We start from the raw sequence: 22,438 nt of genomic DNA on the forward strand, positions 1-22,438 counted from the left end.
TCTCAAAAATCCAATGACAAAATAAGATGTTTGTTAACTGATTGATGAAGGATGGCACAATTGGGGCTCAAAAACTTCAAGGTTATCTTCAACCTCAAAAACGGTTATCTTTAACATAAAAACTTCAAAAGGTTACCTTTAACCTCAAATTTATCCCATAAATACAATCCCCGCCCAAAAATATACGCAAGGAAGCCAAATATGCGAAAACTTTATGGGGTCTGCAAACGAAATAGTTCTTGTAAAATATTTTAGTTAATGCTTGGAAAATATTTTAGTTAATGTCTTCAAACACAAAACGAATCAGTTCAACCTTGAAAACTTAAATAAAAAGCAAATTTGAAGAATCTTAAGCACAAACGTGAAGCTATTTAAAAGCCGAGAGGTGAGTTACCTGTCGTGGTGTCTGAAGTCCCCTCCCCCTCCTCCCTTGTTGTGAGAAGATGCAGCCCCTACTGCGTGTGGTGCCCAGAGTACTGTACAATTTGCTGTCATCTCCACAACACACTCCGTCGATAGATCTATCTCTGCAACAATCAATGCATTAGTCGCAAAATTTATGCCTCCAGAACGAAATCAAAGTCACTGGAAAATTAAATTTCATATTTCACAATCGACAAGTTTATCGAGAAAACCAGCGAACCGAAGTTATAAAGTCACGGAGTCATGGAGTTCAGTTCTATGAGTTACTACAACCTTCCGAAAGAAATTCAAACATTGTCTAGATTACTAGGAATCAAAACTCAGTCTGAGGATCTGGGAAGAAAACAAACAGGCAATGAGACAGATAACCAACCTCGTTTGTTGAATGGCCGCACCCTGACAGCCACTTTGACCTTGCTGGAGGAAGAGCCTGAGGAAGACCCTCCCCCTCCTGGAGACACTGAAGCCATTATTAAACACAACTACTATCTGAAAAGGTTATGTAACTTAATAACAAAGCCTACAATACTGAATCATCATTCTGTACCGTAAAAAAATTTTTTCAGATTCGAGTCGGGTTTTCAAACTTTTAAAGAAGAATAGAGCTCACGCTTTGCTTTTTGAAGGAATTTATATTATAAATCTATGCCGAATTCCAGGCACTGTCATTTTTTTTATGTTTGCAATGATTTAAGGATTTATATGATACAGCCATCACAGCATAAAAAGTAGACCAAGAATTATTTTTAAACTTTACCCCATAAGCTAAAATACTAAGCAACAATATTCAACACCTACAATAGAAAACATACATCACTGCAAAACTTCATAAACTTGAATTATCTACTCTTGCTTCTACTTCGACGCTTCATTATTTTTCTGGAGTTTGACCTCGATCTTGAAATTTTTGACACCACATTTTTGCTCTCCTTCGCATTCCTTTCCGACTTTTTGGTCCGCGAATTACTTCTATTCCGCCTGGTTTCAGTTCCTTGCTCGCGCTTCCTCGAAATTTGACGATGACTTTCTTGAGGGCTCCGGGACTTTCTTAGTCTTTGAGACAATTTTCTGGAGTATTTTCGACCTCTGCATTTGCTTCGTGATCTCGACTGATCTCTATCGTGACTTCGAGAAGACTCACTTCGATTTCTTGATCTAGATCTCCGCCTTTTTTCATATGAGCTGCTTTTTCTATGTGCTGATTTACTGCGTGTGCGTTTTCTAGATTTATATTCCACAATTTTGCTGTTTCTTGAGTTTTGGCGATCGCTCAGCTCTTTTCCAGGTGATACGTTATGTTGAGCCGTTTGCTTTCTAAAAAAATTTAGAACTTATTTCTACCAGTAGTTTAAGGACCAAACTATTCATATTTTTATAAAGTGATTCTTAAATTATAAATGTTAAACAAAAAGTTTTTGTTGTGGTTATGAAAATTTGAAGTTATTCTATAGATTTAAGAAATTAAAGAGAGGAAAGCAATATTTGGACACATTTCCATGTCAAACTGACTATGTTAAAGCAATCACTCTCAAACGATTTGCGAGGGTCTCGCTTTATCTTAACTAGCTTAAACGGTGGTAGAGCGTAAACGGTTAGTTTACGGGTGGAGCAATGTGCAGTTAGTGGGGTTTGGTGGGAGCTGAAAGGGGGGGGGGGTCCACACCATGAAATTTTCTCCTCAAAACAGTTTTGGTGAATTGCAGAGTTAGAGACTAGTAAGGCTTAAGGATCTAAGAAAGGCCCTCAGCCACTTAATGCTCTCCGGGCGTTATCCGTTCATCCCGTTTTTGAGGACGAAAAGTCACATGAAGTATCCGTCAAGCGACAAAACGCATAAAAAGGACCACAGTACTAATATAATAGCCTCAAACTTCTTTTAAGAGCTTTTAAAAATTCTAAAGGTGAACGTCGAAAACTCCAACATTCACCCTATACACCTTGAATTCATTCAATGTCTCCTCAGCAGTTTTGATTAATTAGAAATTAACAAACTCTAAGAGAACTCCACGGCAACCTAATGCTCTCGTGCATCATCAGTTTATCGTGTATCAGCAAGCAAGGGAAAATTCAAATAGGTCAGACACATTGACAAAAAAAATTCATAAAGACTACAGTAATTTCTACGACATTCGGTTAAAACCAATTAGAAAATTACGATAAGATCATTACTTCATTACTAGCAACAAATATGCCTTCATATATATTAATTAAAACATCCAACTAACGCCAGGGCGAATTAATCATAAAAGACAGGCAATTGCTTGGCTTCGTCAGTAGCTAGCTGCGGCTCAGGGAGCCTAGCTTAAACATAGAGGGATTCGGTTGGAAGGGAGTCGGGGGTCTCAAGGAGGCGGAAGAGCACGAGGAAGAGTACGGGTGCAGGGGGAGTGGACAAGTAGGGGTGTCTGTCTGCGTGTCTGGAGAGTGGAGGGGTAGGGGGTCAAACTCCAAGAATTACTCTGGCACCATGAAAATTATGTGTACTCAACAGTTCCGATGAGTCCCATTCTTAGAGACCAGTAAGGCGTGTTGCTCGAAGAGAACTGCTTGGAGACTTAATGCCCTACGGTCTTTACCTGTTTATCCGTTTTGGAGGACAAAAAATCAAACGGTCAGAAGAAAAAAACATCAGACGAAAAGTCGGTAGTACAAAAAATTCGTTAAAAAGACCAGCAGGACTAATATAATTGTTCAAACTTCGTTTGAGATCAATTGATGAAAAGAATCATGATTTTTTAGCCTTATAGTACAAGCAATATGTTCACTGAGAAGCACAAAGAAATCTCAGAAATCTTATAAAAGTTATATTATTTCGACAAAAACGAATACTCACCTTTAATCTCGAATGACAACATGGAGTTAACAAATCCTGTCTTTCAATTCTATCACAATTTCTGGCTATTTAAACCTGTAGCGTTGTTTCATAGCCCAATTGAACTTCTTATGAGCAAAAATGCATAATCTCAACCATGTACACTTGCCTGAAATTGATATCATAATTTGAAGCTGAAGAACTACTGATAGTAATCAATGCTGATCCATCACTGCTTTCTGCATTGGCATTGCCTCCATTTAATTCAATGTGAGTCTCTTTTTTGTAATTCGTTGATTGGGAATCACAGCCTTCCCTGTCATTCTTCGATATCTTATTTGTCACAGGTTTGGAAGTGTCACCGTTACGTTTTTTTGAATTGAGGTCAGCTCGATTACTGGGAGAGCCACTTCGGTCTTTGGAGCTAGATTTATTGTTTATCTTTCCGTCACTTCTGGACTTTGAATGAGTTCTCGATTTAGAACGCCTTCTCTCATTTGATTGCACCTTCTTTCCACTGGACAATGAATTGCCATAGCCACTGTTTCCCCTATAAATGACAAATTGTACTCTTAAACAATACTCCTTGAGAAAAATTATATTTTTAAAAAAAATATATAACCATGATCTGTGCCCATGTATTATCTTTAGCTCAAACAGTTTCAGGTCTGTTAAAAAAAATAATTCCCGAGGAAACCTGAAAAATAGATCTTAATCTGATCTCATGCAATCTTCTCTTGGTTTGTTCGAAATGTTTGTGTTTCTTAATTAAATCCCCCATTGGCAATTTTCTGTAGCAAAAATAGCAGTTGCAGAAAAATATCAATCGAGGTTACAACCCGTACCCACTGTTAACAAGTACTTGTCAAAAAGCTATTATCACAGACCTTTCAATATTAGGTGTTCTCATTCGCACTTCAGGTGATTTGACACCTCCATCGCCTTTGCTTGCCGATGATGACCGTCTTCGCCGAGCACCAGAATTTTTGGCATTATCAACTCTTGAACGCTCAAATTTCTCAGAAAGCTTTTCCTTTGACTCGTAATCACGTTTTCCACCAGATCTTGATCGTACTCTAGACCTACTTCTGCTTAAACTTTGATCCTTCTTCCGTCTCGTTCTGGAAACTGATTTTGGACGATTCTTTCGTTCCTCGGTTTTACCTGAACTTGATTTCTTCGGTACCCCAGGTCCATTTTTACGATCATTTGACTTTGACGTTGACCGAGAATTCGTTCTTTTTCCAACGCTGATAACTTTGATTTCCGGAGAATTATGGGTTGTCAATGCCAGGGGACTACTTGTGACTTGATTTGTTGTTGTTTTTGAAGAAGTTTCAGAGGCTACATTTGGCTGGCTCCTTGATTGACTTGAAAAAGTTGTGTTGATTGGTTTTTCATCGCGAGAGGCATCTGCAGATGAAATTTCCTCTTTAATACCAATATCAGAGTTCTCCGAATTAGTTCTAAGGAGCTTTCGTGGACTGTCACTGTCACTTTTCTCTCGTTTTGAGGTTTTTGATTTGGACTTCTCTTCCGTTCTATCTAGGTCTCTTCTGTCATCTTTACTTGACTTTCGTTCATTCTTTTCTCGCTCTTTTTTCTTTTTCTTCCTAAGAAAAAGCTCTCTTTCAATCAATTTAAACTCATTGTCGTTTTTCATACATTTTAAATCAATTTTTCGTAAAAAACACGCTTCTAACTAATTAAGAAAAGTAAACCGCTAAAGACAGTCAATAGATACCCTCAAACTCCATTTAAACCAAAGATTTTTTACTGCCCTCATCTCAGCTGGCTATTGCAGCGACTTTTTTACAATTCAACGAATGTAAATTGTATTGGGGCGCTGTCTTAATATCCACATCATTTTTGAAATCACATTGAAGTGATGATTTTGCTCTTGCCGAAACAGGAAGTAGAGCCAAAAAGCGAGTAGTGTTGCGGCGTGGACCTTTTCACTCTAATTTTAAAGTACAGTAAACAATATAGTCGTCAAATAGCCGCCGTTGACCCACATGGCGCACACATTGGGATTTTAAAAATTCGAGAAATTGACAGAATTTTTCTAGGTGTCAAAGCATTCTTGTGTGTAAATACTGCATATTCTGTTAGATTCGAAAATTACACGAACTTCGGCGTCCGAAGTGAAAGCTATTACGTAAATCAATACTTGAAAGAATTTAAAATGCATTCAGCTGAAACAGTGAGTGAACGTAAGTCAGAAGTCAAGCGTGAAAATCGCGACTTATGTAAAACGAAAAACGTGATCAAAAGGTAAAGCAAATTAAAACAAAAGGAGAGCGCCTATATAATAGACGTTGGCTACCGCGGCTATTAAAACGGGGTTTGAACAAAAATTCGCCTCCTCGCTAGTATATTTTTCACATGCGGCAATTTAATTTTGATTTTTATTGTTTTATCGGATTTTTATGCGACTTTGTTGCTTTTTTAAATGATTTTCCCAGTACAAAAAATACGTTGCAGATTGTCGCAAAACAGCCGCCATTGATTCCCATAGCTCCAACTGTGATTGCAAGAATAAAGAAAGGAAAATATTTTTGTACAAACATTTTTCTATTCCGAACTACTTCGTTGTCATTTGGTAGGTGGACCTACTCCTGTTTCTTAATGGGACCTACCGTATTGTCAGATTAGCAGCGTAGAATTTATTGAGCTCGTCAAGACCAGCAGCAATGATTCATAAAGAAAACCATTTGAAATAGTTTAACTCTAACAATTAATTTTTCATCAAGCTGATCACTGCTCTAATCAATAAAGATACTTAGCAGCTTTGAAAGTTAAATTTGGAAAACAACACGAAGAGTAAAGCATGCCATTGTGGTTTTAAAAATTTTAACATAACTAAGTAACTTTTGCAGGCTTGCTCTCAAACAACTAGTGGGAGCTGTAACCTATAGCAGCCTGCTAAAGGGGGGTGGGGGTTAGCCTGGAGGAAGGGGGACAACCAAGATCAACGCGGCTCCAAATGACGTCATTAGATGTTATTATATACCACTATTGAGATTTGTTGCTATTATATTGTAATTATATACCATTATTGAGATTATATACCAACTAAAGAAAAATGACACCGATTTCGAAATTTCAGCACACTTTTTATTTGACTTTTAGTAGTAAACTGTAGCCTCTTTTGCGGTCAGCTGCTTACAATTGTGAACGAGAGAGATTTAGAAAACGAAAAGGTCAAGCACATCAAAAATCCCCCAGCAAGTCAGACCGTTGAATGACAAATTTGCATAAAACACATAACCAATAGAATACAGGCAAGAACACGAAGAGTCGGGCAAAATGGACCCTTAACTATTTTTACCTAAATCAAAAGTAACAAAGAAAAAGGGCCACAAATCAAATTTTAACTCCCTCAAAAAACTGAAGTTTAAAACATAGCCCGCAGATTGCCCGAAAGCATCGCGATCGAAACCAAAAAACAAGAAAAATATACAAATTGATATTCATTTTTTGCGACAAGTGTCGAATTAGTGTTCTAATTTGGTGTCAAGTTTCCATTTTCTACTACAAGTGTTTAAATAGTGTAATTTGGCGTGAAGTTCAAATTAGATTGCACGAAAAAACTTTTAATCGGATTCTCAACTGAGGGCAATTGAGCTCACTATATGCTCCAAATTTTTCCAATGACCACTGATAACCGAATACACTTACGTAATTGCCGGACTTTATTGGTCTATCCCGTTTCTTCTGACTTCGCCAGTGACCACATTACTATATTTCTTGATTTTCATTACTTTATTTGAACGAATTCTAAAACCAGGACAACAAGCTTAGTAATGTCACCAGTTAGCAGTATATTCTATGGAACTTTGATAACTTAATGCACTAAGTCTTTAAACAACAAGCCTTAGCAACCAGGTTTCATTGGATTATCCTGTCTTTTGATTCCGCTTTTTCACACTTGAACGTACTCGACTAAAATTGCATTGAACGTATTCGAGTAAAATCAAGTCGTGTTTTCCTCTTTAGCAACCAATGAGACCTAACATAGCTGATACTAAGTGATAAAACAACAAAATAAAAAAAGGACAAAAATAATCATTATTATTTTATAACAAAAAATAGTCTCAAAGTATTTAAAAAACATTAGCTACGCGTTGAAGAAATCAAGCAATTGCAAATATGCAAAATTAGAACACATACAAATCATATTAATAGCACTAAAAGAGAAGAAACACTGAAAACAGAAACCAAACTGCCCGGCGTGAAAAAAAATGCTTGCAAAACAGAAACTTTTTTCAAATTCATATTTGTTACTCTACATCAAAGAAACATGGTTCAAAACAGCACGCTTGTTTGCTCCCTTTACTGCTCAAGAGTGGTTAAAAATTGAAGTCTCACTGACGTGAAAATTCATAACATAGATTGCCAGAAAATAGCCGCAATAGCTTTGTAGATCTGCAGTCGAAAAAAAAACAATAAAAAAGACAGACCAATAAAAATAGTCTTTTCATTGAAGGCTGATATGTTATATTTAGTTTAAAAATCTGTTTAATTTTTTGCTGCCTCTATTAGCTTCTATCAAATAACCCTCATTTAGAGTGACACATACCCATTTGACCTTATCTTTTTGAATTAAACTAAATAAAAGTCATTTTTGAGACTGAATTAAGTGTGACCAAAAAATTTAATCACGCGAATGAACAAAAAAAACTCGCCCCACTAAGAGCGAAAAATGACGTCACGCACGCACTTCAGTTGAAATTGTATGAACGAATGAACAAAAAAAGCACATTTGAAGTGGTTCTGACGTCACATGGTCGTAACAAAAATCTTGACGACAAAATAAAACAATAGCCGGCAGATTGTCGGAAAATAGCCGCGATAGACGCTTGTGGCCTTCCATGAGTTGAAACAACTAAACAAACAAGATAGGCAGATTGATCAAAAGTCCTTTAGTAGACCACTAGATTTTTTGGGTTAAGATACGTACAGCCGTTTTCATGATACATATACAGTCTATAAGGAAAAAACCCTGAAAGAGCTTTCCCAAAATTGATTTTCGAAATCAAAACTAATACTCAAGAATTAGGGCATATAAGTTTGGCACTACTTAGATGTACACTATTGATCTTTAACTAGTAAATGTTCATAAAATAAACTTCGATAAGTGAGTTCAGAAGTCGATTTTTTGAGTGAGTTGAACCACGCAATCTAAAAGCAGAAATGACGTCACACAGACGAATTTTAACTGCAAAGCAGTAGAAGTAACTGAAGTCATTGAAAAAGTCGGGGTAAGATGAAACAAAAATCTATTAGACGAAGTTTTAAAATAGAAGCGCAATAATAGCCGCCTGGAATTGCTGACGCGGCTATTAAAACATAGCTGGCAGATTGCCAAAAAATAGCCGCAATAGATTCGTAGAGCGGTCTAAAAAAACAGTAAAAAAGGCTGTCACGCCCCTATTTCGTCCCTCATAGTTACGTGATGATATTCCTTAAAATATCCATAAATAATTGCTATAATATTCATTTAGTTTCAAGGCCATATATAGCCAGTATTTCCATCTAGGCCTGTAACCCCTAATTTGTTTATGTTTACGAAAAACAACCGCAGATTGACAGTTTATTGATAAACATGTCAAGTGCCTAAAAGCCTCAATATTTACTTTGAGTTTCTTGAAGATAAATTCGCATAATTAGTAAATAACTTCATGAGAGATTATGTACTTGGTGAAGTAATTATTATGATAAAGTAGGTGCTAATACGGAACTTGTATATTACTTAACAAACACCAAGAGACGTACAAAAGCCGGAAATTGTCCAACTTGTAGATCAGTAAATATTTGCGAAGGACCAATACAACTCAAGGTACAGCCCTGCGGAACTTAATATCACCAGAACAACGGAGATCCAGGCTGACAATCAGTTGATTTACATCTTTGAAAACTTGATATAACTTGCGAACTTCTCGCTAATAATTATTGATTAATTCTTTGCTGTAATAATTAAAGATTGAACTGGAAAAATCTCTATAAATTACTAAGTTAAATCAGGCTACCTTAGAACTAAACCGCAAACGATTAAAGCTTTGAAACACAAGGCAAACTAGTGGATATATCGCACATCCGAACCGCTCAATAAAAGGCTATCACTAGCTAAATTTATTCAAAGTATATCTACTAAAAATCGCACTGTGAAACATCTAAATAAGTCCTTGTAAAATACTGATTATTCAAGTTAATTACCTCAAATACTAACCTCAGAAAACACCATGAGGAACACGCTAAGAATCAGTGCGTAACATGGTGACAGGAGTTATTAACTGTTTCCCAGTTTAACGGACCGAAAATCCGAATAATTCTTTGATAAATTCGACAGTTCCTTTCTTCATTTGACACTTCCTTTAACTTCTTCCACTTCATTACCATAAGAGCCTTCAATCAGCATCCAGCACTTCCTTTCCGAGCAAGACGATAATGCAGAAAGCAGTAACAAAGGAAAGAATGGGTGGAAACTGTTTGTGTCTTTGTGGACAAAATGCAACAATAATTCAAAAGTATTTGAGTGAGCAACAACTGGAACAAACTCAACCACAGCCGCCACAACGGACAAAAACAACAGTGTATTTGCAAACGAGGATATTCTGAGTAAATGAATTTGTAAAATTAATTTTGGTGCTTTATTTATGTCAATTTATAAAGAACAAATTCTCCCCGCTATCAATAATTGTCGCGCTTCCCCCAATTTTGTTGAACATATTGAAGGAAATAACATCAACTACACTCAAAATAATAACAAAACACAAGCTCAGATAATGACCGCTTTCTCTTCTTCAGTTTATAAATCCATCGTTATTTATGTGCTAGATAAAGACGACAAACGTGTAGCAATTCATTTGACATTAAAAAGTTTAAATCAGAAATCTCGCAAATTTGTCCTTATCCGTAACAAACTTCAATCTGATAAAGAAATCAACCTTGACAAAATCATCACCTATTATCAGATAGCATCAGAATAAGCTAAATTACTGAAACCATAACTTAAATATTAACTAAAAGAGGGCAAAACAAAAATTTAAACAAAAAATAAAAAAACAATTAAATTTAATTTCCCCACCCAGCTGCGGAGGTTAATGAATCAAACAGTGACTTCGGTCATTATGCTGTTGCCTATCTGAGTGCAGCTTCCACAAGGCCTGTGCGGTCTTGGTCCCCACGAATTTTCCTAGACTAAGGGGCACTCTTTAGAGGTGAGACTTCGGCGGCCCATACGGCTTCAACGATATAAGTCTGACGATTCGATCGGAGCTTTAGGTATAGGTTCATAAGCAGCCCATCTTTATTAATTTCTGACCGAATGGTTTCAGTAGTTTCTTTTTCTGATCTCTTGTGCTACTCATTTAACTTCTTTATTGCTATTAACCAATTAATCTCTCCCATTACAAGTTAAGTGTGCTATTTAATACTTTAGAACGAAAATAAGACTGATTGAACGATAAGTATATAATCTAAACGGGTAAAAAGCAAAATGGCACACGCGCAAATCAACATCACACCCTTCTCTGGATCAGAAACGGACAATTTCAACGAATTTGAACAGTTAATAACAGGTGCAATCGGAGTTGCAGCACTCGCAGCCGCGCAACAAGCGAATTTTCTGCAATTACATTTAAAAGGAGATGCTTTTTCCCCAACCAAAAATACCCCTGCAAACCTTCTTCGACAGGGAATAGTTTATGATAACCCAGCGCCAGCCCAAAACCGATATGGTAGTCAACAAGCAAACCAGTTTAATCGTGCAAGTACTGCTCAAAATAGAAATATGAGAGGTATGAATTATCCATTTAATCAACAAAAAAACTAATATAAAGCCACCCAACTTTAAAAAACAATAAAAATTAGAAAAACTCAGTTGATTATTATAGCGAAAGCACGTCCAGTCATAGTTTAGATAAAGTAATAGAACCAGTTTATAATGAAAGTAACAAAAAGCGTAGGAAACGCAAAAGAAACAGTAATAAAAATAAAGTTAATAAACTGTGCAAATCCCAACACAAGTACCTCAGCCCGTACCAAAGCCAGTAAGACATGTTCAGCAATTAATCAGTATTGTCCCACTTTTAGGCAGAACATTATCCTACGTTAAAGTTAAAATTAATGGAGAATTAGAAAGACGCGCACTAATTGATACAGGAGCATTTGCAAACCTGATAAGCCGCGAGTTTTACAAGGAACTTATTAACACAAATATCAATTCAATAACAAAAATAAAAAAGCCTGATCTAGATAAAAATAAAATGGCAAACGGAAATATAGTTAAAATTGACAAAGCAATTAAAGTTACATTTAAATTGGGCACACAAACATCGACTGAAGACTTCCTTGTTTTAATTGTCACAACTCCTGTAATATTAGGCGACCCATTCTTTGCTAAAAAAGAAGTTAGCATCTGCCCAGGACAAAGCTACATTAATTTCCCTGATCAAACTCTGCAAATAAATGAAATAAAGCCAATAAATGAAATAAAGCCAGAAAAGCAACCCAGAAGGGTAGTAAAGCGTAAAAATTTTGGAGTCTGTACGCAGAAAAGACAAGTATTACAACCAAATCAACAAGCAGTACTCGAATGCAAGCTTCAGAACAAACTAGAACAATTCACTGATCTTTGTGGGGTAATAATTCTAAATGAAATCTTTGAAAAAGATAGCGAAATAATATTAACGTGCTCTTTAAGTAAAGTTGCTGAAAATAATATTCTTTACATTTACGTCCTGAACATTACTGAACACCCAGTCACTAAAAACGAACGTGAAGAAATAGCCAAATTCTCGTTCTTAACGTCTGATCAAGCTGAAAAATTGTTAGAAGTAGACCCACAGTTAATAAATGTCGCAAAAATGAGTGAAAATTATTTCAGAAATAAATCAACTAATTCAAGTCACAGATACTCCAAAAAGAAAAGTCTAACCAGCAAAACCAGCTCCAGAATATGAAAAATTGTGGTTTCCAACGCCTGAAACGTGCCCTGATCCGACGAATTTGTCGCCCTGGCAGTGAGAAATCTTTGAGCAACTGTTACAACTGCAAGAAATGGAAAGACTAGACCCAAAGGGTAATCATCAGGACAAAATCACTTTCTTGAGCAAATTCCCATGGGAGAAATCGGCCCATAATGATCAGCAAAAAGCTGCAGTAGGCGAATTATTAGTTGAATTCAGTGATATCTTCGCGAAACACAGATTTGACGTCGGATATAATACAGATTTAAAAATAAAGTTAACTCCAGAAAAAAGTATACCAAATTATGAGCAAGGACCTCCAACGCCTGTCCATCTGAGAAAAGATTTGCAAGTAGAATTAGCATTAATGCATTAATATGGACTATAACAACTTTGTCTCAGTCGAGATATAGTAGTCTGCTTTTCGCTCAACGGAAAAATTCAGGAAGACTTAGACTTTTAATTGACTTGAGAAAAGTAAATCATTTGCTGAAAAACGATTATGTGAATACAAATATCCCAATTTCGAACATGAGTGATGCTATAAAATACTTTGCCGGGAAAAAGTTGTTTACAAAAATTGACTGTTCTCAAGCATACCACTGTGTGCAAATGGCAGACGATGTATCAGTGCAACTGTTAGAATTTAACTTTGCTTCGAGAACTTATGCTTAAAAATGTCTTGCCCAAGGATTGAATAAGTCAGTAACTGGATTTAGCTCTTTCATGAGACATTACTTGGACCCATGCCTAGCCTCAGGAAATTGTACCCAGTTTATGGATGATATCGGAAATGCAGTAACAAGTTTTGAACAATTGGTACCCTCTTTGCGAGAAATCTTTATCTGTATACGTCAATCAGGACTGAAACTGTCGCCCAAAAAGTGTGAAATAGCAACAGATACAGTGATATTCCTTGGAAATAAGATCAATGCAGAAGGAATATCACCTGAAAAGTCAAAAATAACTAAATTCCTTGATAAATTTAAAATGCCGAAAACAACAAAGCAAGTAAAACGACTAATCGGCTCCACGCAATTCTTCCGCAATTACATCCCTAACCTCGGTGAAAAACTAATGTCAATTTACAAGCTCCTGAAGAAGGATGCAGTAATAGAAACCACAGAAGAACATGTAAAAGCATTAGAAGTAATAAAGAAGAATCTAATGGAAGCAACAAATGTAACATTGCAATTGACAAAACCAGGCTTACAGTATGTAATTCTTTGTGACGCTAGTTACCACGGTACAGGTTTTGTACTAATGGTGGAAGACTATGTAAACGAAAGAAAACATACTGGAAAGAAAGAAAAGAAAACATACGCTCTCGTATCGTTTGGATCGCATTTGTTTAACGCAACTCAATTAAAGTTTTCAATTTATTACAAAGAGTTCCTAGCCTTGTACTATGCACTGGATTACTTTTCGCACAACATTTGGGGAACAAGTAAACAATTAATTATACTCACCGACAACAAAAGCCTTACACAATTCTTTCAGTCAAAAGTAATACCGCCATCTCTTTGGAATTGTTTAGACAGAATACTTGCCTTTAACATAGTAATTGCTCACATTCCTGGACGTGCTAATTATGCAGCAGATTTCCTCTCTCGAATGGAGAACGATAAAACAGCAACAATGTCTTTAAAGTTAACAGATAGAATTCCAGATAAAGAAATGGAAATTGATACAGAAGCACAAAACCCTGATGTGGAATTAAATGTACTACTAGATGCTGAAATACCCAATGATGAAATAAACGCAGACGTGTTAGATGCTCTCCAAAACAATCGGATATTACGAGAATTACAAAAAACGGCCAAGTAATTTACCAATAACAGAAATTCAAGGGCTATTTAAACTTAAAAGAAAACAAGAAATAAATTCAATTGAGTACCCAAATCCATTAGATGAGTTCCCAGATCTTACAGACAACTAAATTAGCCTCAGTTTAGCAGACGAGCAGCAAAAAGATGCAGAAATTAGAACAGCAATAAGCTGGATTCAACAAAACAATCAACAACCAGACTTAGAAGTATGCTTCAACCAACTTAAAAAAGTATCATAATTATTTAAATAGATTAATTCTTGAAGGAAATGTCTTATACCGGAATTTTTATGATGATACTGGAAAAGTACTTCATAAACAATTCTGTGTACCTAAAAATTTTGTGAAAGAGACTGTATATACGCTCCATAATTCACAAACGGCAGGTCATTTAGGCATCAAAGCAACAATTCAGGAATCTGGAAAGCGATTCTATTACCCAGGTTTCACCGAACATTTCATTAGTTTCATTAAAAACTGCCTCACTTGTCTTCAATTAAACAGAGTTCCAAAAAGCCACATCACACCTAAATTGCAACCAGTCAGTTCATTACAACCATATCCAGGAGATATGCTCGATTTAGTAGGCCCCCTAAAGTCCTCGCAATTTAAGTGTTTTGAGTAGAATAGGTGTTTTCACAAAGTATCTATTTGCAGTCCCATTAACCAATGGATATGCTGATACAGTAGCTCGAGAACTAGTAAAGGTGTTCTTCCAACACAGCTACATTCCTCAAACAATACTTAGTGATCTGGGAACAAACTTCACTTCGGAATTAATGTTAGAATTCGCGAGTTTATTAGAAGTAAAGTTGAAGCATGCCTCACTAAAGCACCTTCAGACTATTGGAGCAGTAGAGCGATCTCATGGACCACTAAAAATAATATTGAAACTCAATACTGAAGTACAATGGAAAGATTGGCATAAATATGTTCCTCTAGCAACGTTCATTCATAATACTTCTTATCATTCAGCGACAAATTGTTGCCCTTCAACTTTATTCCATGGTAGAGAACCAATAAAACCCCTTGACATTAGATTCTCCAGAAAAGTAATGGATGCAGTGGCAGTAAACTCAGATTTTGTCAATGAACTGCAAGACGCCATAATGCAAAAGTTTGGGGAAAACAAGGAAAAACTGACAACCGCATATTTGAAGTACAAAAAGTATTATGACCAAAAACCTTCAGCTAAACCCATCCAGGAGAATTCATTTTGTCTACTTTTAAACCCCAAGATATTAGAACAACCAACAGTAATTGCTTCACAAGTTGAAATGGCTACCGCTATATAAAGTAGAAAAAGTCCTCACTGATTCTAACTACATCATTCGAAAAGTAAATACAAATTACACACAATGTGTTCACCTTATCAGATTGAAACCAATTAAGCCAAGTGAAACCCCTGAAGACCTTGAAGTAATAATTCCTGCAAATTTTCAACCTGATCCATCAAGACGACAACACATGGAACCAGACCTTTTCGATAAACACATTCCGGAAATAATTAGTGAAAAGAAAAAGGAAATTTATCAATCACAAACAGTGAAACCAAACCCAGTCAGAGTGACCATAAACGTCCCCCTAGGTGGACCAGCAGCAGGACCTGCAGCAGCAGCACCTCCAGCAGTACCACTGGCCCCACCAAGGGTAGTAGCACCAGCAGTTAGACCAAGAACAGCACCAGTCCATCTTCCAGTATTTGATTCTTCAAGCTCAGATGAAGCAATTCCAAATTTATTTGATGAGAATAGCAGTTCAGATGAAAATCTAGCTGACCTGAACATAGATGCTGAACAAATAGCAAGAATACCGGTTGATCCGTTAATTGCTGATGAAATTAGACAGCAAGAATCAGAAGTTCGTGTCCCTTTAGTATCATCCTCATCAGATGATGAAAAGTTCCCACCTGCTCAACATTCTCAACCATCAATAGCACCATTCGACATTGAATCGCATCCAGAAACACATGAAGCACAATTTGCGTTAACTGATAGGAAGATCCCGACCTTATAATCCTAAACGAAAACCAGAGAAAAGTGCATTCAAACCACTAGACTACCAACAGCGGAAAAATGTACGCAGATTTAAATTAGATAGACAAATAATGTTGCATGAAGAAGAGAGACCGAACCCTTACCTAACCAACCAAGTTAGAAGATCAGGCAGTCCTAGACCGAAAAATGCAGCCAGACTGGAACAAGAAGAAAAACGCTAAGCAATAAAAGCATCAGCACAAGCATCAAAACAGTCAAATACACCAAGTAGAGAGACAAAATTAGATCAAGTTAGAGCAATCATAGCAAAATATTCAGTGAAAAAGGCCAGCAGTTTAGTAAACAGACCAGTAACTAGATCCCAAACAAAAAACTCTTCACCAGGCTCATCAAACCAAAACCTAAATCACTTTAGTCAAGAAATCAATGCAATATATCTTAGTTCACCAACAGATATCTTACACTCTCTACACTCTTTTGCACACTGTATATCAGCAGATCTTGCAATGGCAAAGGGATTAGCCAGACAATTCAAAAGCTGCAGCCCCAAGTGCAATCAAACTTAGATATCCACCAAACATTGGCTCAGTTTTAGTATGCTTTGACCCACAAATTGAGCGTTCTGTCTTCAGTTTAGTTACCAAAAATCGATTCTACCAAAAACCCACATACGAATCTGTATTAGCAAGTCTTTATGAACTGAGAGAAATAGTAATAGATGCAGGAATTTCACACTTAAGTCTTCCAAAACTCGCCAGTGGCTGTGATAAATTAGATTTTAACATCATTTTTGAGCTTATATGTCAAGTCTTCGACCCTCTCCCATAACCATCTATATTCATTAGCAAGTACAGACCCAGTACAGTCCAGCAGTACCCTCTATTTGTCCCAAAAACCCAACAAGACTGAGCAACTTAGCTCTAAAGCCCAAAATTCGAAAATTTTCGACCTCAAATCCTAGTTATTTTAATATATCTCCAGAACTACTTGTCCGAACCTGCTGTTCTTAACAGCCCTCATCCACTAGAAGCGATTCCAGCTATAATTGGCCCCTTTTGACCCATTCTAAGTACCAAAAACTTAGCCTAAAATTGACCTTTCCAAAAATCCTATGTTCACCTCAGAAAAACAGTAATAAAATTGTGAAAAATGCCCCCGATCATTCCAAAATTTTGAGCTGTAGCATTTTTCAAGCCGAGGAACCCACAAGCAAATTTTGAAGCGATTTGAAGAACTTTAAAAATCGAGTGACGCTGGAGCCCCCGATTTTTGGCACTTTTCGAATCCGCACGAATTCAATTATAACTCCTACAAAAAACCCTCAATTAACCCATTTTATAGCCCTAGACCACTCTACTGCTCACGCTTGACAACCAAGTACCCAAAAATCCCGTCAAAAATCAATAAAAATTGAGTTTTGACAAAAAAAACGAACCCTACCAAAGTGCGTTAAAATTGATTAAAATGTAGTGTAAATTATACCCCATAAATACGCCAAAAACTGTCCCAGATGCCTCTAGCAGCCACTCCCAGCTGCCAACCACATGGTTCAACCTCAGACAACCATAAAAACCCAATATTGCCAAGTATATGTTGAAAAATCACGAAAAAACGAAAATAGCGCTTCTGCTTCAATCCACCGCTTCAAAAATTTTGTCATTTTAATCCACACCTGACCCGATTAAAGCCGCCTATACCCCCTACAAACCTAATGCCAACCCCCACTTTAGCCTTGTAGTACCATAAAAACCAGTCCCAGCTCATCCCAGTATCAACCATGAAGACTTAAACCCAAATAAGCTCTGACATTGCCACAATTTTGTCAGAAAAAATTCAGTTATTTCCCACTAAAGTCAAAATTATTAACTTCTGACAGCAATTAACCACACCATCAGCACTCCCACACCTATATCTCTCAGAATATGCACTCCCAGCCCCCTAGTTCCAATACAAGTTGAGAAAAGACTGCCAAAGTAACGTAAATCACAAAAAATCGAGTGTAATTTCTGAAAAAGTGATAAAAAATGCATCTTAATATCTGAATATGCCCAATTTTATTGTTCATTCAGTTAGCCCTACTTATAAACAGTCCAACCATAACTAAATCAACCACTTTGAACAAGTTTTTCATAGCCTCATAGCCAATATCCTATCCCCTATCTAAGCCTTTTCAAAAAAACCAGGTTCACTGCAGCAAAAACGTTATAACTCGTGAAAACATAGTTAAAACCGCCCAAATTTTGCGCTGCAGGGTTTTTTGAGCCGATAAAGCGATTCACCAATTTTGAGCTTTATCGAAGCATTCTAAAAATTGAGTGATAATGGGGCCCCCAATTTTGGAGACTATTCGAAAATTTACGAACATGTTAATAAAATCCAAAATTTTGATCTAAAACCCAATATTATTAACTTAAAACATGTGTATGCTCAAGCTCTACACGCTCATATCAAAAATATGGAAAATTGTTAAGTAAAATGTTGAAATAATAGCAAAAAACTGAAGCCTACCAGACACTTCTCAAATTCGTCAAAATAGAGCCAGATTTAGACCAGAAAAATAGTATCAAATAACCGACTTATGAGCCCATATCCAATATTTAGTCTCTCCAGTAGTTTTCAAAGCCTAATAAGCCCATACAATCGAACAGAAATGCATAAATGTTGACAAAAGTGAAAAAATTGAAATCTGCACATATTTGACCAAATTTAGCTCAAAATTCTCATGTGAAAAACTCAACATAATGACCTCAAATCATGCACCAAATTGCACCAATAGCTGCCGCCACCAACATAGTACTCACTAGTATGACCCTCAGTTACCGTCAAAAATCAATCATCTCCAACCTATGTCAACTTATGCACCAAACTTGACGCACAACAAGTAAAATTCTAGCAAATTCTACAAAAAAACTGGACCAAAACACAAGTTACTCATCTCCAAAGCTACCAAAATGCTACCCCTGATAGCCACAGATATTATTACTAACAGTTAGCACCCGATTTAGGTCACTAGAGCATCACCAGACCGACACATGTCTTGAAAAAGCACGAATAGTGGAAAAATCACGCCTGAAATTTAGCATATTGGACTCATAAATCAATGTCCTGACCCGATAAATAGCTTCAAACCCTATAATTCAGTAATATACGTTAGAACCAAGCATAGACAGTACCATTTTAACCATTCAATACCGATAATGTATGAACAGTGACGACTTATTCAACCCGAAATTTCATAATTCAAAAATAGCCAGGTTCAGATTACGGAAATAGTCATAACTTTGCTCAAATTGCGCCAAATTTTTGCGCTGCAGCGTTTTTTGAGCCACTGATGCGATCTGCCAATATTGAGCCCGATTGGAGCAATTTAAAAATTGAGTGACGCTGGGGCCCCCGAATTTTCGCATTTTTCGTTTTCTCATACATTAGTGGAAAAGTTGACCAAAAAGTGCCCCAAACCCTGAATTTATAGCATAGTTGTTCCCCACCAATGTCTACCAAGTAGGCCAAGCCAACTAATTTGCCCAAAGTTCAATAAAATTTGAAAAATTTACATATATGCAACACCAGTCCTGATGTGGAAAGATGACCTATATTACGAAAAAACTACATGTAAAAATTAGTACCAAATACTCTTCCAAACCTGTTCATATCACACACAGCTGTTGCTTACAAACAGGACAAGTGTCTAGAAACCTTAGAATCAGTCTATAACCAGTATTTCACAAGTAAAATAAAGTTAATGCTCAAAAATTCAAAAAGTCATTATATCAGCATTCTTGCATTCTCACAAATATGTCATTATATAGCTACGCACTGCCACAAAAACATTATCACATGATCACATACACCCCAGCAATTAGTTCCACCAGTAAAAACCAAGCATAATTGTTGCAATCCAAAAAACTTACCCATAACTGAAAGTACATTACATGATAATCAAATCAATTGCACTGAAACTATCTCATTTCCATCGACGCACCCTTCTCACTCAGCCAATTCAGGCACTAACTGTTAACACACGCACCAAACAACGCTGCAAAGCCATACTAATCAGTCACTACTACCACTGACATCAACTTATTAGCTAAATACTCACTAACTGTCCCATTTTCCCTCATTTACTCTCCGAAAAACTCGAAAAAACATGTAAACACTGCAAAATTCGACCCCCCAACCACTATCCCCATCAGCATACATCCACCTTTCAACCAAATAACTAGACTTCAACATGTTTAAACACCATATTCAGTAGTAATAGCAATAAACACACACACAAACACACATGATATAAAAGCAGAGTACACCTGAAACAAGTAAATACCACATAAATAAGTGCCATATTGAGAACACTAGAACTAGAAGCCTGAATCCAGTAGGCGAACGAACAAAAGGAACCACCATAACATGTCATAACACCAATAGTTGGTCACAAAACCAAAAATATTGCAAAAGTTTTACAATATCGAGTTCCATTTGAATATTTGACCACTGGAAGAAACTTTCAGCCAAACATTCAGAGAATAAAACATATTGCTGTCCATGAACTGCACATACAGCACCACAGGTTTCCATTCATTATATACTCGAGAGGCAGACAAATTGCCAAAGCTAATGAAAGACAATGGAGGGAAACTGAAGAGCTCGTGCAAAAAGTGATGAAAATTGTTTCTCTTAGACATTTTTCCTTTCTCCCCGAACAAGACCTCAAGCGTCAAAATGAAGGACAATAAAGAAAAGAAGCTATTGGTCTTACTCAGAGTGAGCAGTCTGACCTGAAGCATATCATCCAGCAAAGATAGAGTGAAGTAACTACCATGCATCGATACAATGCACTAATCCATAAAGGCTTCAAGGAAAGCCAAAAGGCGGAAGTGTTGCACAAGTAAAAAGCATCACTGTAGTTCCTACTCCCAACGACAGCATTACGGAACACAACCACCTGGACAAAGCAATTGACGACCAGAAGAGAAAAACGTCAGACTTCTCCGCAAGAGACATAAGTTCTGTTCATAGGGAGAGCAATCTCCAAGTTTTCCTTCAACTCTTTAACTGTCCAACTAAAAGCGCATCTTCAATTTGATACAGACAAACTTGATACAGAAGACGAACAAACTACCACAGAAGACGAACAGGACAACAGCGCTTTAACCCGAGAGGAAAGTATATTTTGAGTTCTTGAAAGTCTTAAATTGTTCGACAAGTATTAATCCTTTAACTGACTCAGTATCCCTTCACTCATTAAGTTCTAATCACAAGAGCTTTAAATGATCAAACCAGTGCTTCAATCCCAGAAATTAACCAGTGCTTTAAATCATTCATTCAACCAATATATTTCTCCTATTTCATTCAAAGTTTAGAGCCTTTATTCAGTGAAATAACCACCATTCTTCTCAGTGCTAATTTCATCACCCTCTCTTAACCTTAACTCTATCTTTCGTTCTCACTCTTTATTCAACATTAGCGCATTCTCAACTCTCAAATGTTCCCTCAAAGCCTTAAATCTTGTCTTAACCCTCTTTATTTAAATCTTTATCTCAATTTGTCTTAACTTAAAATTTATTTCCGTTACATTCTTTAATTGTGTTTAACTTTAGTGCTTTCGTTCAAAACTCTTTTCTAAGAAAACATAAATTGGGTGGCTCCAACAAAAACATGTGTTTAACTATTAAAGCTTTGAAATACAAGGCAAACTAGTGGATATATCGCACATCCGAACCGCTCAATAAAAGCCTAACTAGCTAAATTTATTCAAAGTATATCTACTAAAAATCGCACTGTGAAACATCTAAATAAGTCCTTGTAAAATGCTGATTATTCAAGTTAATTACCTCAAATACTAACCTCAGAAAACACCATGAGGAACACGCTAAGAATCAGAGCGTAACAAAGACATACCAAACAAATTCGTCTATTCATTGAGGGCTGATCTGTTATATTTTGATTAAAAATCTGTATAAGTTATTGCTGCCTCTATTAGCTGATCTCTAATAACCTTCATTTAGAGTGACACACACCCATTTAACCTTATCTCTTTGAATTAAATTAAATATAAGTCAATTTCAAAGTGAGGAAGTCATTTTTGAGAGTGAGGTAAGTCAAGTGTGACCAAAAATTTAATCACCCGCATGAACAAAAAACTCGCTCCACTGAGAGCGAAAAATGACGTCACACATGCAATTCAGTTGAAATTGCATGAACGAATGAACAAAAAGTGGCTGTGACGTCATATGGTCGTAACAAAAATCATGACGACGAAATAAAAAAAAACCAAGAGAAGGCCAATAATAGCCCCAGCTATCGCTGTGCGGCTATTAAAAACCAAGAGAAGCGCAATTATAGCCCCAGCTATCGCTGTGCGGCTATTAAAAAAGACCAAAACTCAAGCTTCGATACAATCGGCTAG

The 22,438-nt window shown here is 36.6% G+C and overlaps 2 protein-coding genes across 4 annotated transcripts in view; both read right to left on the minus strand.

Moving 5' to 3' along the window:
* LOC142336533 (uncharacterized) overlaps nt 1-1,044 on the minus strand; it is a 199,309-nt gene extending 198,265 nt beyond the window's left edge. Inside the window, exons 1-2 of the mRNA XM_075385441.1 lie at nt 797-1,044; nt 395-527 (exon numbers count right to left, since the gene is read on the minus strand). Coding sequence (XP_075241556.1) covers nt 395-527; nt 797-893 — 230 coding nt within the window. The 5' untranslated portion in view covers nt 894-1,044. The remainder of the gene's footprint in view (nt 1-394; nt 528-796) is intronic.
* Nucleotides 1,045-1,152: 108 nt separating this feature from the next.
* Nucleotides 1,153-22,438, minus strand: part of LOC142335946 (uncharacterized) — a 56,425-nt gene continuing 35,139 nt past the window's right edge. For all 3 annotated transcript variants that reach the window (XM_075384357.1, XM_075384358.1, XM_075384359.1), the window contains 3 exons: nt 4,123-4,848; nt 3,405-3,785; nt 1,153-1,737 (listed from right to left, as the gene is read on the minus strand). In XM_075384357.1, coding sequence (XP_075240472.1) covers nt 1,263-1,737; nt 3,405-3,785; nt 4,123-4,848 — 1,582 coding nt within the window. In that variant the 3' untranslated portion in view covers nt 1,153-1,262. The remainder of the gene's footprint in view (nt 1,738-3,404; nt 3,786-4,122; nt 4,849-22,438) is intronic.

The sequence above is a fragment of the Convolutriloba macropyga genome, chromosome 3, assembly GCF_964194025.1.
Source record: "Convolutriloba macropyga chromosome 3, txConMacr16.3, whole genome shotgun sequence".
In the NCBI taxonomy this organism is placed as follows: Eukaryota; Metazoa; Xenacoelomorpha; order Acoela; family Convolutidae; genus Convolutriloba; species Convolutriloba macropyga.